This window comes from Ranitomeya imitator, chromosome 2, assembly GCF_032444005.1.
Source record: "Ranitomeya imitator isolate aRanImi1 chromosome 2, aRanImi1.pri, whole genome shotgun sequence".
Lineage (NCBI taxonomy): Eukaryota > Metazoa > Chordata > Amphibia > Anura > Dendrobatidae > Ranitomeya > Ranitomeya imitator.
This window is the reverse complement of record NC_091283.1, coordinates 738,113,151-738,137,848: the sequence shown is the minus strand read 5'-3', so window position 1 is coordinate 738,137,848 and position 24,698 is coordinate 738,113,151. Positions and strand designations below refer to the sequence as shown.

General features: G+C 43.1%; 2 protein-coding genes across 2 annotated transcripts in view; one reads left to right on the top strand and one right to left on the bottom strand.

Annotated features, from left to right (window-relative positions):
* Positions 1-24,698, bottom strand: part of CDH23 (cadherin related 23) — a 1,839,731-nt gene that overhangs the window by 405,632 nt on the left and 1,409,401 nt on the right. The gene's annotated exons all lie outside the window — the stretch shown is intronic.
* Positions 20,197-24,698, top strand: part of C2H10orf105 (chromosome 2 C10orf105 homolog) — a 49,136-nt gene continuing 44,634 nt past the window's right edge. The window contains exons 1-2 of the mRNA XM_069753214.1: positions 20,197-20,251; positions 20,460-20,552. Of these exons, the coding sequence (XP_069609315.1) occupies positions 20,534-20,552 (19 nt within the window). The 5' untranslated portion in view covers positions 20,197-20,251; positions 20,460-20,533. The remainder of the gene's footprint in view (positions 20,252-20,459; positions 20,553-24,698) is intronic.

The following is a 24,698-nucleotide window of genomic DNA, read 5'->3' as shown; positions in this document are numbered from 1 at the left end:
GGCATCAGAGGGGTTAAATGCCCGCGATCGGCGATAGCGCCGATCGTGGGCATTGCTGCGGGGTGTCAGCTGTCATATACAGCTGACACCCGCACCCGATCACCGCGGCACTCAGCGCGAGACCGCGGTGATCGGTGCGCCGTACTAGTACTGCTGCTGGCACTAATGCAGTGCCGGCAGCGCAGTACTAGTACGGCGCGTGTCGCGAAGGGGTTAATGCATTTAATGCTTTTTTACTTATTTTCATTAGGGTATATGCACACATTGTCTTTCCTTTGGTTTTGCTTCTCTCTGGCTTCTGCAGAGCGTTTCATCAGCTCCACTGCTGGCACAGCGTGGCGCTCAATGAAGTGATATCATGGCATGCCCTCTGAGTCACAGGGGGAATGAAGGGAGAGGAAGTGTCATCATAGATGCCTATAAGTTGAATGCGTGATGCGATGGGTGGCGGCTTTGAGCCCTTCTTACTCATGGGCCCCATAGTGGCTGCACGGTGTGCCACTTTTAGTGGTATGCCACTAGATGGGGGCCCTTGGAGGAGTGGGTGTGCTAGGCCCCTAACGCCGGACCTGCATACAAGTAGCTAACTCATAAACTTGAACATGATCATTCATTAATTTTTTCTCAGAACTAGGGCAAAATTATTAGATGAACAGTAAGGTCCTATCAAACAAGTTTTTTGTATGTAGTGTAGAGCACATGTTGTCTGTACAGGTTTTATATAGCTGTGATTAAATATTATACAATGTGACTATTTTAAAAGACGTCAGGAGATAGTACACTGTAGTACATTTCTGACAGATTTTCTACAAGGCATATGTCAGGGTTGCCCTCTAGTGTCACTTTATGACATACCACAATTATAAAGTTTTAATATATCTAAAAAAAAAGGTTATGCCAAATTATTTTTATGAAAGCATGTTGCATGGCTTCATAAAATAGTACACAGGCCTATTTATATGCATTTAGCGCCCAATTGGTTTAGGATTATATAATGATAACTGAAAGCAGCATTGGAGTTACTGTACATCTCAGGAGCCTCTAGGCACAGCCAGCCAGGCTGCTTTGGATTCACCCATCATGAAGGTCAAGGTATTATTGGAATTGTTAACTGTTGATTTTACCAGAAAGTAGAATTCACACGTATCTCATAAAATTAAAATTTAGACTGTGTTTGACCTTTCTGTAGATGTCTGTTTTTTTGCAGGACACAATAGTACAGTCAAACACATACGACTCAACCATCCTTCAGTAGGACGGAGGTCGGAAGGGAGGGTTATTACAATTTGTGAGGGAATACTGAGGGACATATTGTGTGTGGGTGGCTTTGGATGCACCGTACTGTGTGGGTGAGGAATTGGAGGTATTACCCTGTGTGTGGGAGACAGTAGTGGGCATCATACTATGTTAGGAGGGTTATGGAGGTATCATACAGCATATAGGAGACAGTAGCGGGCATTATACTATGTGAGGGGGGCTATGGAGGCATCATACAGCATATAGGAGACAGTAGCGGGCATTATATTATGTGAGGGGGGCTATGGAGGCATCATACAGCATATAGGAGACAGTAGTGGGCATCATACTATGTGAGGAGGGCTATGGAGGCATCATACAGCATATAGGTGACAGTAGTGGGCATTATACTATGTGTGTGGGGGGCTATGAAGGCATCATACTGTGTGGGGACTGTCAGGGCATAATACTGTGTGGGGGACTGTGGGGGGGCATCATAATGTGCGTGTTTGTGAGACTGTTGGGGCATGTTACTGTGTTTGAGGAGGGGGAGTTCTTTGGGAGCCATGAGAGGATTACTACAAGTGAATTTAGCCATTGATTTTGAAATCGATTGTCTGTGTGAGCACTGTTGTGAATTCTGTTGCCGAGCTCCCTCCTGTGGTCGTGAATGGTATTTCGGCGAGTTCTGTCTATGGGCTCCCTCTGGTGGCTATGAGTGAAGCTGCGGCTTCTGAGGTTCCTTACACAGGTGACGTGGTTTATCCTTTGGTTGGCTGCTCTATTTAACTCCTCTCAGATCGTTACTCCATGCCAGCTGTCAATGTTTTTGCATTTGTTCAGTTCGCTCCTGGATCTCTCTGGTGACCTGCCTTCTCCTGCTGAAGCTAAGTTCCTGATAGTCATTATTTTTTCTCTGTTTTCTTGTCCAGTTGGTTATCATGATTTTGTCTTGCTAGCTGGAAGCTCTGGGATGCAGAGTGGTCCCTCCGCACCGTGAGTCAGTGCGGAGGTCTTTTTTGCACACTCTGCATGGTCTTTTGTAGGTTTTTGTGCTGATCGCAAAGTTACCTTTCCTATCCTCTGTCTATTTAGTAAGTCTGGCCTCCCTTTGCTGAAACTTGTTTTCATTTCTGCGTTTGTGACTTTCATCTTTACTCACAGTCAATATATGTGTGGGGCTTCCTTTGCCTTTGGGGAATTTCTCTGAGGCAAGGTAGGCTTTATTTTCTATCTCTAGGGCTAGATAGTTCTTTGGCTGTGACGAGGCGCCTAGGTCTGGTCAGGAGCGCTCCACAGCTATTTCTAGTGTGTGTGATAGGATTAGGGCTTGCGGTCAGCAGAGTTCCCACATCCCAGAGCTCATCCTGTATGAGGTTTAACTATCAGGTCATTCCAGGTGCTCCTAACCACCAGGTCATAACAGTACAGCTGGCCCAAAGTATTAATGCATCTCAATAGAGGGATACGAGAACTTCTGAGACCATTTTTTTTTCTCTGCACTGTGTTTTGTTTTTCTTTTCCCCTAGACCTTTGGGTGGTTCAGGACACAGGTGTAGCTATGGACATTCAAGGTCTGACCTCTTGTGTGGATCATCTCACTTCAAGGGTACAAAACATTCAAGATTTTGTGGTTCAGAATCCTATGTTAGAGCCTAGAATTCCTATTCCTGACTTATTTTCTGGGGATAGATCTAGGTTCTTGAATTTCAAAAATAACTGTAAACTGTTTCTAGCTTTGAAACCCCGCTCCTCTGGTGACCCCGCTCAACAAGTAAAAATCATTATTTCTTTGTTGCGTGGTGACCCTCAAGACTGGGCATTTTCCCTTGCGCCAGGAGATCCTGCATTGCGTGATGTTGATGCGTTTTTTCTGGCGCTTGGATTGCTCTATGATGAACCAAATTCAGTGGATCAGGCAGAGAAAATTTTGCTGGCTTTGTGTCAGGGTCAGGATGAAGCGGAGGTGTACTGTCAGAAGTTTAGAAAGTGGTCTGTGCTTACTCAGTGGAATGAATGTGCCCTGGCAGCAATTTTCAGAAAGGGTCTTTCTGAAGCCCTTAAGGATGTCATGGTGGGATTTCCCACGCCTGCTGGTCTGAATGAGTCTATGTCTTTGGTCATTCAGATCGATCGGCGCATGCGTGAGCGCAAAGCTGTGCACCATCTGGCAGTGTTCTCTGAGCATAGGCCTGAGCCTATGCAGTGTGATAGGACTTTGACCAGAGCTGAAAGGCAAGAACACAGACGTCGGAATGGGCAGTGTTTTTACTGTGGTGAATCCACTCATGCTATCTCCGATTGTCCTAAGCGCACTAAGCGGTTCGCTAGGTCTGCCACCATTGGTACGGTACAGTCTAAATTTCTTTTGTCCGTTACTCTGATTTGCTCTCTGTCGTCCTATTCTGTTATGGCATTTGTGGATTCAGGCGCTGCCCTGAATTTGATGTACCTGGAGTTTGCCAGGCGTTGTGGTTTTTTCTTGGAGCCTTGCAGCATCCTATTCCATTGAGAGGAATTGATGCTACGCCTTTGGCCAAGAATAAGCCTCAGTACTGGACTCAATTGACCATGTGCATGGCTCCTGCACATCAGGAGGATATTCGCTTTTTGGTGTTGCATAATCTGCATGATGTGGTCGTTTTGGGGTTGCCATGGCTACAGGTCCATAATCCAGTGTTGGATTGGAAATCTATGTCTGTGTCCGGCTGGGGTTGTCAGGGGGTACATGGTGATGTTCCATTGCTGTCAATTTCGCCTTCCACTCCTTCTGAAGTCCCTGAGTTTTTCTCAGATTACCGGGATGTATTTGAGGAGCCTAAATCCGGTGCCCTACCTTCTCATAGGGATTGCGACTGTGCTATTAATTTGATTCCTGGTAGTAAGTTCCCTAAGGGCCGTCTGTTTAATTTATCTGTGCCAGAGCACGCCGCTATGCGGAGTTATATAAAGAAATCCTTGGAGAAGGGTCATATTCGCCCATCGTCATCACCGTTGGGAGCAGGGTTCTTTTTTGTGGCCAAGAAGGATGGTTCTTTGAGACCTTGTATTGATTACCGCCTCCTTAATAAGATCACAGTCAAATTTCAGTATCCTTTGCCGCTGCTGTCTGATTTATTTGCTTGGATTAAGGGGGCTAGTTGGTTCACCAAGATAGATTTGCGTGGTGCGTATAATCTTGTGCGAATTAAACAGGGTGATGAATGGAAAACGGCATTTAATATGCCCGAGGGCCATTTTGAGTACCTGGTTATGCCATTCGGGCTTTCTAATGCTCCATCTGTGTTTCAGTCCTTTATGCATGACATCTTCCGAGAGTACCTGGATAGATTTATGATTGTATATTTGGATGACATTTTGGTCTTTTCGGATGATCGGGAGTCTCATGTGAAGCAGGTCAGAATGGTGTTCCAGGTCCTTCGTGCAAATTCCTTGTTTGTGAAGGGGTCAAAGTGTCTCTTTGGAGTTCAGAAGGATTCATTTTTGGGTTTCATTTTTTCCCCTTCTACTATCGAGATGGACCCTGTTAAAGTTCAGGCCATTTACGATTGGACTCAGCCGACATCTGTGAAGAGCTTGCAGAAGTTTCTGGGCTTTGCTAATTTTTATCGTCGCTTCATCGCTAATTTTTCCAGTGTTGCTAAACCGTTGACTGATTTGACCAAGAAAGGTGCTGATGTGGTCAATTGGTCCTCTGCGGCTGTAGAGGCTTTTCAGGAGTTGAAGCGAGGTTTTGCTTCTGCCCCTGTGTTGTGCCAGCCAGATGTTTCGCTCCCTTTTCAGGTTGAGGTTGATGTTTCTGAAATTGGAGCAGGGGCTGTTTTGTCGCAAAGAAGTTCTGATGGCTCGGTGATGAAACCCTGTGCCTTCTTTTCTAGAAAATTCTCGCCTGCTGAGTGCAATTATGATGTGGGCAATCGGGAGTTGTTGGCCATGAAGTGGGCATTCGAGGAGTGGCGACATTGGCTTGAAGGAGCTAAACATCACGTGGTGGTCTTGACGGATCACAAGAATTTAACTTATCTCGAGTCTGCCAAACGGTTGAATCCTAGACAGGCTCGATGGTCGCTGTTTTTCTCCCGTTTTGATTTTGTGGTTTCATACCTTCCGGGATCTAAGAATGTGAAGGCTGACGCCCTGTCAAGGAGTTTTGTGCCTGACTCTCCGGGTGTTCCGGAGCCGGCGGGTATTCTTAAAGAAGGGGTAATTTTGTCTGCCATTTCCCCTGATTTGCGGCGTGTGCTGCAAAAGTTTCAGGCTGATAGACCTGACCGTTGTCCTACGGAGAAACTGTTTGTCCCTGATAGATGGACTAGTAGAGTTATCTCTGAGATTCATTGTTCAGTGTTGGCTGGTCATCCTGGAATCTTTGGTACCAGAGATTTGGTGGCTAGATCCTTTTGGTGGCCTTCTTTGTCACGGGATGTGCGTTCTTTTGTGCGGTCCTGTGGGACTTGTGCTCGGGCTAAGCCCTGCTGTTCTCATGCCAGTGGGTTGCTTTTGCCCTTGCCGATTCCGAAGAGGCCCTGGACGCATATTTCCATGGATTTTATTTCAGATCTCCCTGTTTCTCAAACGATGTCGGTCATTTGGGTGGTTTGTGATCGCTTCTCTAAGATGGTCCATTTGGTACCCTTATCTAAATTGCCTTCCTCCTCTGATTTGGTGCCATTGTTTTTCCAGCATGTGGTTCGTTTGCATGGCATTCCAGAGAACATCGTCTCGGACAGAGGTTCCCAGTTTGTTTCAAGGTTTTGGAGGTCCTTTTGCGCTAAGATGGGCATTGATTTGTCATTTTCTTCGGCTTTCCATCCTCAGACTAATGGCCAAACCGAACGAACTAATCAGACTTTGGAGACATATCTGAGATGCTTTGTTTCTGCTGATCAGGATGATTGGGTGTCCTTCTTGCCTTTGGCTGAGTTCGCCCTCAATAATCGGGCCAGCTCGGCTACTTTAGTTTCTCCTTTTTTCTGTAATTCTGGTTTCCATCCTCGTTTCTCTTCAGGGCAGGTTGAGCCTTTGGACTGTCCTGGTGTGGATGCGGTGGTGGACAGGTTGCAGCGGATTTGGACTCATGTGGTGGACAATTTGACATTGTCCCAGGAGAAGGCTCAACGTTTCGCTAACCGCCGGTGTTGTGTTGGTCCCCGACTTCGTGTTGGGGATTTGGTTTGGTTGTCATCTCGTCACGTTCCTATGAAGGTTTCCTCTCCTAAGTTTAAGCCTCGTTTCATTGAGCCTTATAAGATTTCTGAAGTTCTTAATCCTGTGTCATTTCGTTTGGACCTTCCAGCTTCTTTTGCCATCCATAATGTGTTCCATAGGTCGTTGTTGCAGAGATACGTGGCTCCTGTGGTTCCCTCCGTTGATCCCCCTGCCCCGGTGTTGGTTGGGGGGGAGTTGGAGTATGTGGTGGAGAAGATTTGGGATTCTCGTGTTTCGAGACGGAAACTTCAGTACCTGGTCAAGTGGAAGGGTTATGGTCAGGAAGATAATTCCTGGGTTTGTGCCTCTGATGTTCATGCTGCCGATCTAGTTCGTGCCTTTCATTTGGCTCATCCTGATCGGCCTGGGGGTTCTGGTGAGGGTTCGGTGACCCCTCCTCAAGGGGGGGTACTGTTGTGAATTCTGTTGTCGAGCTCCCTCCTGTGGTCATGAATGGTACTTCGGCGAGTTCTGTCTATGGGCTCCCTCTGGTGGCTATGATTGAAGCTGCGGCTTCTGAGGTTCCTTACACAGGTGATGTGGTTTATCCTTTGGTTGGCTGCTCTATTTAACTCCTCTCAGTTCGTTACTCCATGCCAGCTGTCAATGTTTTTGCATTTGTTCAGTTCGCTCCTGGATCTCTCTGGTGACCTGCCTTCTCCTGCTGAAGCTAAGTTCCTGATAGTCATTATTTGTTCTCTGTTTTCTTGTCCAGTTGGTTATCATGATTTTGTCTTGCTAGCTGGAAGCTCTGGGATGCAGAGTGGTCCCTCCGCACCGTGAGTCGGTGCGGAGGTCTTTTTTGCACACTCTGCGTGGTCTTTTGTAGGTTTTTGTGCTGATCGCAAAGTTACCTTTCCTATCCTCTGTCTATTTAGTAAGTCTGGCCTCCCTTTGCTGAAACTTGTTTTCATTTCTGCGTTTGTGACTTTCATCTTTACTCACAGTCAATATATGTGTGGGGCTTCCTTTGCCTTTGGGGAATTTCTCTGAGGCAAGGTAGGCTTTATTTTCTATCTCTAGGGCTAGATAGTTCTTTGGCTGTGACGAGGCGCCTAGGTCTGGTCAGGAGTGCTCCACAGCTATTTCTAGTGTGTGTGATAGGATTAGGGCTTGCGGTCAGCAGAGTTCCCACATCCCAGAGCTCGTCCTGTATGAGGTTTAACTATCAGGTCATTCCAGGTGCTCCTAACCACCAGGTCATAACAGAGCACATATAAAGAACTTTACTTAGCATAAAAAATTGCCACACAGTTGGATCACCCCCATGTCAGGGCAATGGGGTACTCGGAGCCGGGCCCTTCGGTTCTCGTCAGGGATGTCACGGTGGCCTAATACGGTCCGTGGCCCTTTGAGGGGCGTCCAATAAAAGGACGAAGGTAAATAGGATAATGTTAGTGACGCCACCTGTGGTATTTGGTCAGGTTGACTGACGTTGCTTAGGGGTCCACTGGGGTGATGTGATGCAGCTAGAGGGTATACCTTCCCACAGGTGAAGTATATCCCCAGGGCTTCCCAAAGGGTAGATGGTGAATGGTGGATGCTGTAAGGCGCAGTGAATAACGAGGACACAAGGTTGCAGTCTCTTTACCTTTACTAAGGCTTCAGCGTCCACAGTCCAGAGCACCAGATCACAGGGCAGGCAGAGTCCGGCCGGTCTGAAGGCAATTCCGGAGTCCCCTTATCCAGGTGGAAATCAGTAGCCTTCCTCTAGCGCCTGAGTGTTGTAGTACCTCCCTGCTGAGCTTCTCGGTGAGGTCCTCACAACTGATGTCGGTGTTCTAGGTGTTCTGTCTCTTTCCCTCTGTCCCCCAGATGGTATGGATAGGACAAACCCGTATGACTGATGGCCTGAGGCTTTTTACAGGGACCCTATGATGCCCCAGCCCCCACAAGTTGCCACCGTGCCTCCAGGGTGTAAGGTCGGGCAGCTAACATGGAATTAACTGTCCTGCCAGTCTCTGAAGTAAAGCATAAAGTTCCTTACTCCCTCTGGCCACCTATGTACGTATGACGCCCCTGGAGACGCGGAGTCCACCGCCAGTGGACATAGGTGGCTTCTTCCTCCAGCCCCGGCTCTACTACTGGCCGTCTCTGAGGGTACTGCCTCTCATTGCCGACACCATACCCATAAGCCCCGGTTCTTATGCTGACCGCCCCCGAGGTGTTTTGTTTCTTGCCACCAATGCTATATAACTCTAAGCCTACCACTGCTCTACTTCGCAACTTTTGTATACTACATAAAAGACTTCCACCTCATCTCTCAGTAGTCATTCAGCTGCAACAGGCACAATCTGTATTTCTATCTCAGGACATGATCCACACACCATTTTAGGCACAGCACGTGACTGATGAAAGCTCAATTTGAGCTGAAACGTTTCCAGTGCTACCCTTCACTCAATAAAGAAATAAGATTTAAGTTGAGTGCGAGACTTTTATACTGATTATTGATGGTTTGGGAACCTAGTCTCTGCACCACCCATATAGCAGTGCACACGGTGTTTATTTACTTATGGCCAATGTGAACATGCCTTTATGTGCTGCATGTGTACCAACTCAAGTCAAGCTCAATTTTTGTGTTTTTTCTTTGTATTATTGCATTCTGTGCAAGCTGGGGTGTGACCTCCCTTTCCTAAGCTGGAAATTGTATATAAGGCTTCCCCTAACTTGTATCCCACTGGATGGGGCCCAGTCCTTTTGTCTGCCCTTATTCACACGCAGTGTAGGACTGTCCTGATCAGAGTTACTTTCTCGTGGTGGGATGGCTTTTATGCTATATTTTCAAAAACAGTAATACTAAAAACTCTGTGTTATTTAAATGCACTTCTGCTTTTTTTATTTACTTAGTTACAGCAGGGTTTTTGCTAATTTTTTTCTCTTGAAGATTTTAAGTGAATTTTTCCTGTTATATTTTTTTTCAAACGCCTTTTTTAGATGACTTTTTACCAAATGCTGAATACATCAATTGACATGTTGTTTTTTTAACGCAGAAACATAAGTGGAGATAAACAGCAGTATGTATAATGTGGGCATGTTTTCCCAATTTAAATCAATCATATTCTTATTTAAAGAGTAATTGAAGAGGTTTTTATGTGGATTTTGAAGCAAAATAGGCTCCAAATTCCAGATTATAAACTCTATGTAAACATAACCTAATCCAAAACCAGTAGTGACTCTAAGGGCGCAGTCAGATAGCTATATAAATTGAATCGAGATCGGATTGCAATGCTCAGTCTGGCCACAGCTCTCCCGACCCATGAGTGCTATTCTAGGGTCGGGAGAGTCACCAGCCAGTCCGTGCATTATGATGCGATCTCAATCCAATCTATATTGATGTCTGACTGTGAACTTATTCACACAGCAGGAGGTTCCACTCCTGATGCAAAGTACAGCCTTTGGCCACATTCACACATTCAGTATTTGGTCAGTATTTCATATCAGTATTTAGAAGCCAAAACCAGGAGTGGAAAAATCAGAGGAAAAGTATAATAGAAAAACGTCACCACTTCTGAATTTATCGCCCACTCCTTGTTTTGACGTACAAATACTGATGTAAAATGCTTACTAAATACTGAACATGTGAACGTGACCTTAGGCCTCATTCAGGAGTCAATTTTGCACATATAAGTACCATCAATTTTTTTCATGAATAGTACTCATACCTCTGAAAGTCTGTGGGGCTTTTCACATGTTAGTGACCTAATGCAAAGGAATAAATTTTATCACAGCCAAACTTGGAGGTGCCACACAGTTTGTTACCCAACCTTATAGCTAAGTATCAAATACCGGGCACACTGAGGGATTTTTAGTGCAAAAATCAAAATGTAATACATACAGTAGCTGTCATGGGGCTATCGCGACAGAGAGGTTCCAGAGAACCGCAGCGCTCTGGGCCTCGTTCACACACAATGAACAGAAGCTCTTCTCCTGAATCCTGACATGGCTGTCTTGTGCCAGCAGGGCAGGAGTTAAACCTGGTTACTGAAGTTACTGAGAGCTGAGTCTCTCAGCTGATTTGGTTTTTGTAATCTCCACTCCTATGTAGACTCAGCTTTGACTACAACTGTTGTCAGTGATCAGTTCTGCTACTTGGATTGAAGTGCGAAGGAGCAGTGGTGTTTGGAGCTTGGAGGTTTATCTACAGAGATTGTTGTCTGCAGTTTTGGTTGCATGTTAAACCTGTTTTCCTTCCTTGTTTTTTCCTTCTCTTCCCTTCTCTGTGTTTCCTCTGTGGTTGTATGAGCATTTGGTGAGTTTGAGATTTTAGTTACCTTGTCTATATACCCTGTTTAATTGTTGTATTTATACACTGGTGCAGTCCACCTCCCTTGGGGGGAAGAGGGGGCCACTGATAGGGCCTGCACAGGAGACAGGGATACGCTGGCGGCTCAGGCCTCCTAACCATTATAGGTACCCCCGAGATATCGCAAAGTCAGGGCCCCATTATAGTGGCAGGGACAGGTGTGGGTCCCAGTACACCATCTTGCCCCTTTATCGCCGTTAACGGCGTGACAGTAGCCACTAGTTACAAACGTTTCGGTCATGATAGACCTTCATCAGTGTACTAGGGTTAATTTTTAGATGCTAGTGTGAGTAGAACACAAACAGTAGCCAAAGATCAGCTAAAGCAGTGTTTCTCAACTCCAGTCCTCAAGACCCCACAACAGGTCATATTTTTAGGATTTCTCTAGTATTGCATAGGCGATGGAATTAATGCTTGAGCAGGTGATGAAATTATCACCTGTGCAATACTAAGGAAATCCTGAAAACATGACCTGTTGTGGAGTCTTGAGGACTGGAGTTGAGAAACACTGAGCTAAAGGGTGTAGCCTAGAGCGTAGGTGTTCAGTGACCTGCAATCAGGTATACTGTGAGCCAAACTAGGTATGTGCTGAGTATCATATGTTGCGGTATCCACCGTGACCTAATGCAGACCGAGTGGTCCTTGCGAAATAGCAGAGGCTTGTCCAATATTGATTTGAGTGTCGGATCAAACTCGGCAGTTAAAGTATATGGGTCATTCAAAAAAATTATACACCACTTGGATGGCAGTCTGATTTTCACTAACTGATAGGAGAAGGTGAAGGAACTTTTTTTTCTAATCATTGAAAAAACTGATGAAAAGCTAACTTTTATGGCACTGAGAAAAATGATGAAACTCAATCTGTTTATTTCATGCATGAAAAAAATTACATCTAAATGAGAGATTAAAAGTTAATGCGGTTTTGGGGCATGAAATTATATTGTGTAAAGGCCTTGAATCTTCAGAAAGACATTAAAGAAGCACTCCTCCAATCAAAGTTTGTATCCTATTAATATATTGCAATCATCATATTTTACAACACTGTTCTTATAATTGCACATTTTGCCTTTTTACGCAGCTAGTTCTTTTCTTTTCTCTGCTCTATGTGCACCTGAAAGTCTATTCTACCTGCATTTATAATTCCCCTCCCCAACTCTTGACTCTGCTTCTCCTCCACCCAACCAGGGACTTTTGCAGTGACTCGTGACTCATACAGGGAAAACTGACAGACATCCTGTTTCTAAATAGAGCTTAGAAGGACTCAAATAGTCAGCTTTTAATCATGCAATTTCATAGAGCTAATGGAAAAGAGAATAATTAGCTGGGTAGAAGGGCAAAATGAGCAATTGCAAGTACAAAGTTCTGAATAATATGATAATTGCAATATGTCAATGGGATACAAAATTTGATGTGAGGGCTTTTTTAACTCAACTGTTGTGGTAAACTTGTGGAGCACCCCGCCAAGAGGAGTGTGAATGTACAATTTTCATAGTCATGAAAAAACAGTAAAATCTTTAAATGAGGTGTGTCCAAACTTTTGGTGTGTACTGTATATATATCAAGGGAAGCTACCCACAAACTGGATGAGTGCTCCCCCTTCTGGCCTGGAGTCAGAACAGTGTTACATGTGCTGAAAACCTGTTAAAGGGATCCTTCCTCTCTACCAAGCATGGCATCACTCACCCCGAAAGGAAAGCAATACCACTGTAACAACCGGTTACCTGGGGTGTTTCACTTGCAAACTATGAAATCGCTTCAGATTACCGAAGATTCCTTATCTAGTTATATGCATCAGCCTAAGGTCCGCTACATGTGATTACATTTCTAAAAGCTCATCCACATATAATGGAAAAAAATCTGCTTGAAACCGGACATTTTGTGGATTTTTTGAATATGACAAATCTGCTACAGATTTGACTTGAATTGTGAATTTCACCCTTTGCAATGTACAGCAGTTTTAAAGAAGACCTTTTACCAGCTTGAGCATGTTAACCTGACCAGATTATGGATCAGTGGCTCCAGAGCTGAGCAAAATGTCTTTCTGAGTTTTTGATTTCTCATCTGCATTGCGGAGATATTCACTTGTAAAATTTAGGTTACAATCTAATATATAAAGCTGAATGTGTGTGTGTGTGTGTGTATGTATGTCCGGGATTGGCATCTGCACCGTCGCAGCTACAGCCACAAAATTTTGCACAGTCACACGTCTGGACCCCGAGAGCGTCATAGGCTATGTTGTGAGGCGAAATTTTAACCCCGCACTTTCCAATTCACCAAACTATTTAGCCCCTATCTACATAATGGGGAAAAAGTGAAAGGAAAAGTGTTGGAAGCGTCGCAGCTACAGCCACAAAATTTTGCACAGTCACACGTCTGGACCCCGAGAGCGTCATAGGCTATGTTGTGAGGTGAAATTTTAACCCCGCGCTTTCCAATTCACCAAACAATTTTGCCCCTATCTACATAATGGGGAAAAGTGAAAGGAAAAGTGTTGGAGGCAAATTGACAGCTGCCAGATGTGAACAAGGGGGACTTAAACAATGAGAGCGATGGCGCCAAAGATTATATACCATACAGTTGCTAAGGTGGGGCCCCGACATGGGATTCTCACCACACATGGGGATATGAACACACACACAAAATGCGCCACAAACTACCATGTGCTTGAACACATATACCACCCTCAGGACACATTTCACCACACATACACCAACCTCGCCACATAAAAATCGAAACACAAAAGTAGCCGCTCAAAACTCGCCACGCGCAAAACTCGCCACATGCAATGCTCACGCAAAACTCGCCACAAGTGCAAAACTCACCTCATGGAAAACTCGCCACACGCAAAACTTGCACACGCGGAAAAATTGCCACATGCACAAAAGTTGCAACACATGCAAAAGTTGCCTCACACAAAACTTGCACATACTCAAAAGGCACCACACATAAAACTCGCCATGCGCAAAACTCGCCATGCGCAAAACCTGCTGCACACAACTTGCTACACTAACCTGTCACATGCAACTCGACACACAAAAAGTTGCTACACGCATGTTGCCACACAAAACTCATCTCACAAAAGTCGGCACATGCATGTCGCCACACGCAACTCAACACACACAACTTGACAAACGAAACTCGCCCTAAAGCACACACAAGTCTGGTATTATCCTTCAAAAATAAAAATCTGATTAATAAGCAGACAAACTACAAGAGTAACAAATGTACCATATAGTAAATACGGCAGCTGTCAGTCACATGACCTGTCAATTATGTGTATGTGTGAGCTAATATATACTGCCAGGGGGAGGGCTTCCTGTTGGCTGGGGATTTATCAGGCTGCCAATTTAGCTTACAAATACTGGGGTAAAAATACTGAGCAAATAACGTGTTAACGAGGTCTAATACAGGAGGAGATGACACACAGGTATATACTATATACAGGGGAGATGACACACAGATATATACTATATACAGGAGAGATGACACACAGGTATATACTATATAGAGGAGGAGATGACATACAGGTACATACTATATACAGGAGGAGATGATATACAGGTATATACTATATACAGGAGGAGATGACACACAGGTATATACTATATACAGGAGCAGATGACCTACAGGTATATACTATATACAGGAGGAGATGACATACAGGTATATGCTATATATAGAAGATGACATACAGGTATATACAATATACAGGAGGAGATGACACACAGATATATACTATATACAGGGGAGATGACACACAGGTATATACTATATACAGGAGGAGATGACATACAGGTATATACTATATATAGAAGGAGATAACATACAGGTATATACTATATATAGGAGGAGATGACATACAGGTATATACTATATAAAGGGGAGATGACACACAGCAGGTATATACTATATACAGGGGAGATGACATACAGGTATATACTATATACAGGAGATGACATACAGGTGTATACTATATATAAGGGAGATGACAAACATGTATATACTGAGGTGAAAATGAGAGATGTGAGGTGAAAATGAAAAGGTGTGAGTGCAAAATGAGAGGAGTGAGGGAAAATAGTGGAGTGATCGGAAAATGACATATGTGAGGTCCAAATGACAAGTGTTAGGGGGAGAATGAGAGGAGTGAGGGAGAAAATGAGAGAAGTGAGGTGCTATAACGAACCACAGATATTTACTATGCCCAGGCAACGCCGGGCTCTTCAGCTAGTTTATTATAAGCTCAATCGGTGTTACTAGAGATTTGTCTGGGGTGTGTGTACTTTTTCCCTTGCATGACATTGACCAATCGTAAGCAGGAAGCATCATGCAAGGGAAAAAAAAATCCTCAAAAGGTCAGAAGAACATAATTTCTCCTGTGAGATGTAACGATAGACAACCCGTTCTAGCCATGTACAGCAGTATTGCAGTACATGGCAGTAACCACTACACGTTTGAATAGAGCTGCATCATTCAGCTCCATTCAATGTGGCCATATCCTATCACTGCCAAAATTTATAACAGCTGATCTATTCCATTGGAATGCTGTTGGTCAGACCCCCACAATATGATATTTAATGATCTATCTAAATCAGTGGTGGGCAATTCATTTTCCTTAGGGGGCGACATGACAGATCGTGACTGTTGTGGAGGACTACACCAAAAGGCTGAAATTAATTATGTTCAATATAAATATTAACGTATTAATTATAATTATTTTATATTAACATTAATGGTATCACTTAATATTGAGCAGAATTAAGTATGCTGACATCCACTATACACAGTATGACCCCACTCACAGCCCCTCTATACCATATAAGCCCACACACACAGCCACCCTATATATCATGAGCCCGCACACTGCCCCTACACTCAATGTGAGCCCCCACATAGTTTCTATAGAAACAGTGGAGATCCACATAACCCTTGTATACAGAGAGCCCCCATACAGCCCCTCTCTGTATAGTATGCACCACCAAATCACCCTCTGTATACAGTGTAAGCACCCACATAGCCTCTCAATATACAGTATGTGACACTCACATTGCCTTTTTATATACAATATGATCCCTCACATAACCTCCTATATACAGTATGAGCCCCCAAATAGCCCTATGCTCAGTATTAGTCGCATACACTCCCTAACAGAAGTTGTCGCTTATCCATGTTATGTAAATAAAAGCTTATTACCTGACGTTAAATTCATCCATTGGTTGTATAAATTATTCTTTTGAAAGCTGAAACCCTCCTAAATGTGGTTTGGGTTAAGAAAAGAAATTGGCTTCAATGCAGAAATATTGATTAGTTAATGGACACAGAATGGTCAGATTTTGGCAAGACAAAAGTTTTGGCGCCCACAGAAAGTAATAGTGATATTCAAACAAATAATTAACTTAAAATACAAACATATATTGCATAACATTGGTGAATGAAGTTGTGGTGCTAATAGAGTCATATTTAATATTTTGTGTGACAACAATGATTCATACAATTTATTAATGAAGTCATCAGGAATAGCAAAGAATGCAGTCTTCCATGCCTCCCAGAGTTCATCTAGATTCTTTGGTTTTGTCTTCCAAGCTTCCTCTTTCATCCTACCCCAAACATGCTCAATAATGTTCATGTCTGGTGACTGGGCTGGCCAGGCCTTGAGCACCTTGATTTTTTTTGCCTGGAGGAACTTTGTTGTAGAGATGGATGTCTAAGATAGAGCACCATCTTGCTGCAGAATTTGACCCCTTTTATGATTTGGAATGTAAGAGGTAGCTAATACTTCTTGATATTTTGTCTATGATATTGCCTTCCACCTTGCAAATGTTTCGCACACCCCCATACTGAATGTATCCCCAGACCATGATCTTTCCACCACCAAATTTAACTCTTTTCTGGGTGTATTTTTGGATCCATACAAGCTCCAGTAGGTCTCCTGCAGTATTTGCGGCAGCTGTGGTGTAATTCTACTGAAGATTCATCAGAGAAATCCACTTTCTGCCACTTTTCCAGGGTCCATCTGTTTAGCAAGCTGTGGGACTTTGCAAATGCCACACAGTTTTTATTTGCCTTTTGTATAGTGCTGGCTCCTGGGCACTGATTCGACCATGGAGGCCATTTCGAGACCGAATCCTACAAACTGTTCTAGTTAACACAGGGACTTGAGGTGACCAGGCCTGTTGGAGCTCTGCTGCAGTAGAAGAGGGGCTTGCTTTGGATTTTCTAACCAACAAACGTTCCTCCTGAGCAGATGTTTTGCGGGGTCTGCCGGACCTGGGCTCCAGTCTCTTCAAATCTTTTTTTAATTCTTTGTACTTGATGCTGAGACACATTAAACGTGCCAGCCACCTCTGCAGTGGATCTGGTATTCAGCCTCTTGATAATCTAGGCTTTGGTCGCAGGGTGGATTTTTGGCATGTTGTCAGATCTCAAGTTGCAGTTCAAGTGAAGGTCTGGGGTGCTGAGTTTCTTTTTATACACATACTAATTAACCAATCATATACTGAGCACAGGTGAGGATGTAAACTAGGATTTGGTACATTATATGACCAGGCGACAAAACTTTTGTCTTGCCAAAATCTGACCTTTCTGTGTCCATTAACTGATCAATATTTCTGCATTGATGCCAATTTATTTTCTTAACCTAAACCACATTTCGGAGGGTTTCAGCTTTCAAAAGAATAATTTATACAACCAATGGATGAATTTAGCGTCATGTTATAAGCTTTTATTTAAATAACATCGATAAGCGACATAAATTCCGTCAGTGAGTGTATAGCATCTTTAAATACAGTCTGAGAATCTAGATAGCCCCCCTACATACAGTAAGAAACCCACATAGCCTCCTATATACAGTATGAGCCCACATATAGCCTCTCCATATACTGTATGAGACCCCACATAGCCTCTCTATGCCCAGCTTTGATCTAAATTATAAGTCATAAAAATGTATGACTGTACAGCTCCCTTTCATATATACAATATCAGTCTTCATATAGCCCTTTGTATACAGTGTGAGCCCCCACATAACCCCCTATATACAGTATTAACCCCCACGTAGCCTCTCCATATACAGTATAAGACCCCACATAGCTTATGTATATACAATGAGCCTTAACAAACCCTCCAGTATACAGTGTGATCCCTCACTTAGCCCCTGGTATACAGTATGAAACCCAACATAGCTCACAATATACTGTATGAGCCACACATAGCCTCCTATATACAGTGAGGCGAGAGAAGGCGGGCGGCATGCATACAGTGCTTTGATAAGTATCACTGATAATGTATAGTGTGATATGACAAGCTGCACACCCTGCACCATAAGCAATCAATATGGGTAAATCCCTGTAATATCAACAAGGGGATTAAGGTGCTGGTATGCATCAGGTGATCAGATGGATCAGAGACTGCTTGTATTGAAAAAGCTATAATGAAAGAGTATGCATAATTTATATGTAGTGCCGACCAGAGCCAAAATACATGTTCTCTAATGTTTTTAAATAGGTTTGGGGGTTTTCCTTAGTTGTAGGATCGATCTATGTATAGACGTGAGGGGACCCTTTAGAACCACATCTTGGGTAGAAGGGTTACGATCCACTGCAGGGTGTATCTTGGGATCCTAGGGTAAGCCATCGTTGAGCGGGGGCGCCACAACGCTCCCCCTAGGGTGCCAACCCCCGCAGATAGGCAGGTACTAGTATAGAAATATTAATAGGATCTAAAAAAATCTCCCCCATACCTAGGGATTTTTTTCACCAGATATTTTATAATACATATTTTTTCACTTTTTGGTTTGCACGTTTTGTTGTGTTCACGGTGATTTAAAGTGTCAGTCGCCACAGGTTGGTGGCATTTTAAGAGTCATATAATAAAATTGAGTTTTATGGGGAATTGTATGATTAGTGTTATATACAGTATGAGCCCCAAATGACTTCCTATGTACAGTATGAGACCCACATAGCCTCCCTTATGCAGTGTAGGCACTGACATAGCCTCCTATATACAGTCTAAGTCTTTTATATACAGACACACATCCTATACACATATGTAAAAAAAAAACAACAACACATACTCACCTCTGTCCTGTTGCCCTGGCGCTTTGCTTCTGTCTTCGGTGCATTGACTCTGTACAGTAAACACATTGAATTGATGTCATCATGCCTGCTGTCTCATCCATGAACATTGATTGGTGGAAGAAGGACATGACGCCTCTGTCCTCTATTGATGACTTCACCGCTGTCTGCATCCTGAGGAAGCGAACAGCGGTGACAGCAAGCAGTAGATAATAGATGGCAGGCGAGGAAATAGTGCGGCTGAAGGGATACTGTTTGGCTGTCTTGGTTCGTGGGCTGGACTGGAATAGCCAGAGGGTTGGATGTGACCTGTGGGGTGCAGTACACCCAGCTTTGATCTACATTATAAGTCATAAAAAAAATGATGACTGCATAATCCCCTTTTATAGGGAACCTGTCAGGTAAGCTAATGCTACTAACCTGCAGATAAGGTTAATTTGAAGGTCAACAGAGTTAGAAAGGTCCGAGACTACTATACTAAAATTGCCGCTCCAGGGAGAAGATTAATTTTTTCCTGTCAGCACTCTCCGACATTTTGACTGACAGCTCGCTGGCACTTGTTGCAGAGTCGGCTGTCAGTCAAAGTTCCGGGGCATGCTTACAGGGCTGTGAACAGTGACTGTATCCGCACCGCCACACCTGTATGACGGAACACTGGTGACTTCCAGGTGAAATAAAGTTCATTTTCTAGTGGTAGTTACACTTTCGGTACAGCCGACAGGCACTTTCATAACGCTATTAACCTGAAGATTAACCCCATATCTGCAAGTACATAGCGTTATCCAACCTGACAGGTTCCCTTTAAACCATGTCCACCATTTACAGTTATTATACTATATATATTTTTAATATATAAATCTAGGCCTGTTTTAGCATCATTTTATCTTTTTATTCTGAATGGAACATTTACTTTCATTTTGATAAAGTGCATTTGACTTCTGAACAATTGTATATTTTTTTTCTAATTCTGCAAAAAAGCAACAATATTGAGCCCAAAGTAAACAAAATCAGGATAGGGTATATCATTTCAGGTGACACAACATGCCAATAACAAAAATCAAGGTTTACAGATGCTTTCTCCTGCTACAAATGAATGAGAATTCTAATCATGCTTATCCTATGACTACAATAAAGGAATTCATATTATTATGCTTTCAAATGTCTTGTCACTGGACATATTGACTAAAAGAGTTCTGGGAAATAGGCTGGTGGAAAAGACTATAAAGAGGCTCTTTATAGGAACCTTCACACCATCTTTCCCTCCCCCTCCTCTTAAAGCCCATCTCAACTTCAGAACAACCTGAAGGCTGGCATTCAGTGAATAAAACCCAGCGACCAGACTGTACCATGTAAACATCCCACAGGGGGAAATGAGCTGTTAGGGAGACAACATTAAACTTTACCAAGGGGAACAAATCTGGAGAAGATCTAAGAAAAGGTAACGCCAAGTTTGGAGGATTTCTCCTTGATGTCACGGCAATCCGGTGGATGCCGCTAAACTTTTCCCTTGTTCTGCAGATAGGACAAGATTTCCGAAATGTTTCTAATTAGTTTCCATTAACATTTTACTTTCTCTCCTTTGTCTGCATCATCCACACCCCTCTCCTCCCTCTTGCTGCCTCTATCTTTCCATCCAACCCCCCCAGCAAAGGGCAACCAAGTTTGAGAAAAACAGGCATCCAGCAGGGAGCTGCAGAACCATGAGAGACTGGAAAACTGGATGAGAAGCTCAGAATCAGGTGGGATTTATTGTGATACATAAGTCATTGTATTTTCAAACTTAGTAAAACTTGTTATAAATTTAATGACAGTACAAAATAAGCAAGGGTTGCATAAATATCACACTATAGACAAACCTTACGTCAGTGATGTGTGGATACGGCTGAGGAAGACCACATGCTATGTATTACACCTTCGTAATCACTTCTAGGTCGAGGAGTAAAACGGCTTCCATCTTTCATCAGATTATTCATAAGATTTGTCATACAGAATTTTCTGTCTATTCCTGAGCTATAAGAAATTTATAATTGAATGCTACTCCCCCCATCAATCCCTAATGAGAATAGACAATGTCATGTGTGTCTGTGATGTTGAGTTAACTCCCAGTTTGACACTAAATCCTTAAAGTGGAGCTACAGTAACTGATAAGAAACAGATCTGCAACAGTCCTTGGACCTGCAGCACCCGTTGACTGTACTATAATGTGCGTTTCACTTACATGCACATTCTAACGATAGTTCAAAATTTGTGTTTAAGAACATAATGCATGTCTAACACTAGACATAAACTTAACTGTTTTTTTATGGATCCCATTATATACAAGTGCTTCTCACTAAATTAGAATATCATCAAAAAGTTAATTTACTTCAGTTCTTCAATAAAAAAGTGAAACTCATATTATATAGAGTTATTGCAAACAAAGTGTTCTGTTTCAAGTGTTCATTTCTGTTTATGTTGATGATTATGGCTAACAGCCAATGAAAACCCAAAAGCCATTATCGCAGTAAATTAGAATAATTAACAAAAAACCACCTGCAAAGGCTTCCTAAGTGTTTACAAAGGTTCCTTAGTCTATTTCAGTAGGCTTCACAATCATGGGGAAGACTGCTGACTTGACAGATGTCCAGAAGACAGTAATTGACACAGTCCACAAGGAGGGTAAGCCTCAAAAGGTAATTGCTAAAAAAAGCTGGCTGTTCACACAGTGCTGTATCCAAGCATATTCATGGAAACCGCAGCTTTAAAAGGATTAAGAAAAGGCCATTCAAAAATTTGGGGGACATTCATAACGAGTGGACTGCTGGAGCACTGCTTCAAGAGCCACAACACACAGACTTATCAAGGACATGGGCTACAAGTGTCGCTTTCCTTGTGACAAGCCATTCATGACCAATAGACAATGCCAGAAGCGTCTTACCTGGGCCAAGGAGAAAAAGAACTGGACTGTTGCTCAGTGGTCCAAGGTGTTGTTTTCAGATGAAAGTAAATTTTGCATTTCATTTGGAAATCAAGGTCCCAGAGTCTGGAGGAAGAGTGTAGAGGCCACAATCCAAGCTGCTGGAGGTCTAGTGTGAAGTTTCCACAATCAGTGATGCTTTGGGGAGCCATGTCATCTGCTGGTGTAGGTCCACTGTGTTTTATCAAGACCAAAGTCAGCGCAGCCATCTACCAGGAAATTTTAGAGAACTTCATGCTTCCCTCTGCCGACAAGCTTTTTGGAAATGGGAATTTTATTCTCCAGCAGGACCTGGCACCTGTCCACACTCCCAAAAGTACCAATACCTGGCTTAAGAACAACAGTATCACTGTGCTTGATTGGCCAGCAAACTCGCCTGACCTTAACCCCATAGAGAATCTATGGGATATTGTCAAGAGGAAGATGAGAGACACCAGATCCAACAATGCAGACGAGCTGAAGGCTGCTATCAAAGCAACCTGGGCTTCCATAACACCTCAGCAGTGCCACAGGCTGACTGCCTCCATGCCACACCGCATTGATGCAGTAAATGATGCAAAAGGAGCCCCAACCAAGTATTGAGTTCATTTACTGAACATACATTCCAGTAGGCCAACATTTCAAATTTTAAAATAATTTTCAGGCTGGTATTATAAAGTATTCTAGTTTACTGACATAATGACTTTTGGGTTTTCATTGGCATTATTTATTTATTTTACTCATTTATATAGCGCCATTAATTCCACTGCGCTTTACAAACATTATTAAGCCATAATCATTAACATTAACAGAAATAAACACTTGAAATAGATCAATCTGTTTGTAATGACTCTATATAATATATGAGTTTCACTTTTGTATTTTAGAACTGATATTCTAATTTAGTGGGAAGCACTTGTAACTTGATAGCATATTTCGGGGTACATATACTTTAACATTTAACTTGCATAAGTTATTTTGGGTGGAAAATGCAAACTGGTAGCCCACTCTCTTAGTTCTCATCAATTAGACACCACATTCACTATAGAGAGCAGCTTCTAATGGATTGTGAGAGGTCACCTGTCATTTACAGGCGTCCTCCTGTATGTGATAGTGTGGGCATTTGCTTCTCTGGGCACCAGAGTTGCCAATTTGACTTTTTATTTTTTCTGGACAGCTTATAAAAAATTACCTTGACAAGCCAGAGATGGTATGTCACTCTCCACAAGGAGAAACCTTACCCCTTAGACCTCAGTCCAGAGCCTCTCACCTAGCCAAATCAGTTCTCATGCTTCTCACTGACGAGGGCCAACAGCCCAAAACACCGTGTCTGCGAATTGAGATTCTGATTTGGCTATTTATCCAAAGTGATATTGCAAGCCTTGTTAAAGGGTTGATTGTGACTTGTAGGATCGCTACTTCCAATAGGTGGTGCTATAGAGTTCAAGTCCTCTTTTTCTTTAGCTTAGGAATCTAAGATAAATGATACCTCTCCTGGGCTGCTAACCTAAAACTATATAGGTAGGTAAGACCCTCACATGTAAAGCGCCATGGAACACATGGCGCTATAATAATAATAATCCTGCTGTGATTAAAACCGCTATAGGTTATATGGAGGAGGCTACACTTAGCTTGCACATGTTCACACCTGTTTTCAGAAGATGGAAGTAATGGTCAGTCTTTTGATATTTGTATACATAGTGTAACCACCCGCTGCGCAACTTACCGCAGGGGGCTACACACTGAAATAGGAGAAGTAACTGGGGAATGTACTGTAGGTGAACTCACTAGTCTGTGTTCAGGACCTGTCCCACGTGACTCTGGGGGAGTGGCCGGGGAATGGTGGAGAACTTCATTAGACTGTGTACAGGACCTGTCCCACATGACTACGGAGGAGTGGCTGGGGGTGGAGGCAGATGCAGACGGCCAGCGGAGAAAAAGAAAAACAGAGACAAGCCAATGCGTGCCAAGTTCAGAACTGAGAGATCCGAGCGGTACCGTGGACTGAGACGTAAGGGTAGTCAAGTCAAAGCCAGAGGTCAAAAAGCCAAAACGAGCAGTGCAGTACAAACTGTAATGGAGTAACAATAGCCAAGCCAGTGGGTCAGAACCGAAGAAGATAATAGTACCAAAACCTGAGACAGAGAACAGAGTGAGCGGACAGACCAGGTCATAGATGGGAGGCAATCAAGCAATGCAGTATACAGGGGTCAGACACACAGTCAGAACTGACTAAGAATCTGACATGTATAACTGACAGAGAATCTTAGCCAGGAAAGGGTATATATGTCCCTCCCAGATCCAAATAGAGGCACACAACATTAACTCCATGACAGCAGGGGTGGAACCCCACCTGTAACTATGACACATAGATTCTCTGACTAACCACTTCACCCATCAGCCTATGGCAGTTTTAAACACCGCACAGTCCTACCTACCCATATACAGTTGAAACCATAAGTTTACATACACTATATAAAAAGACACATCTGCATGTTTTTCTCAATATCTGACATGAAATAAGAATAAGCCTTTCCTGTTTTAGGTCAATTAGGATTACCATAATTATTATTATTTGCCAAATGCGAGAATAATGAGAGAGAGAGAATGTTTTACCACATTTTTATTACTAACTGCGAAGTCAAAAGTTTACATACATTTCATTAGTATTTGGTACCATTACCCTTAAACTGAATGACCTGGGTCAAACGTTTAGGATATCCTTCCACAAGCTTCTCACAATAGTTAGTCAGAATTTAGGCCCATTCCTCCTGACAAAACTGGTGTAACTGATCCAGGTTAGTAGGTCGCTTTGCTCAAATCTGCCTTTTCAGCTTTGCTCATATATTTTCAATAAGATTGATATCAGGGTTTTGTGATGGTCATAGCAAAACATTAACTTTGCTATCCTTAACACACTTTGTTACCGTTTTGGCAGTATGCTTCAGGT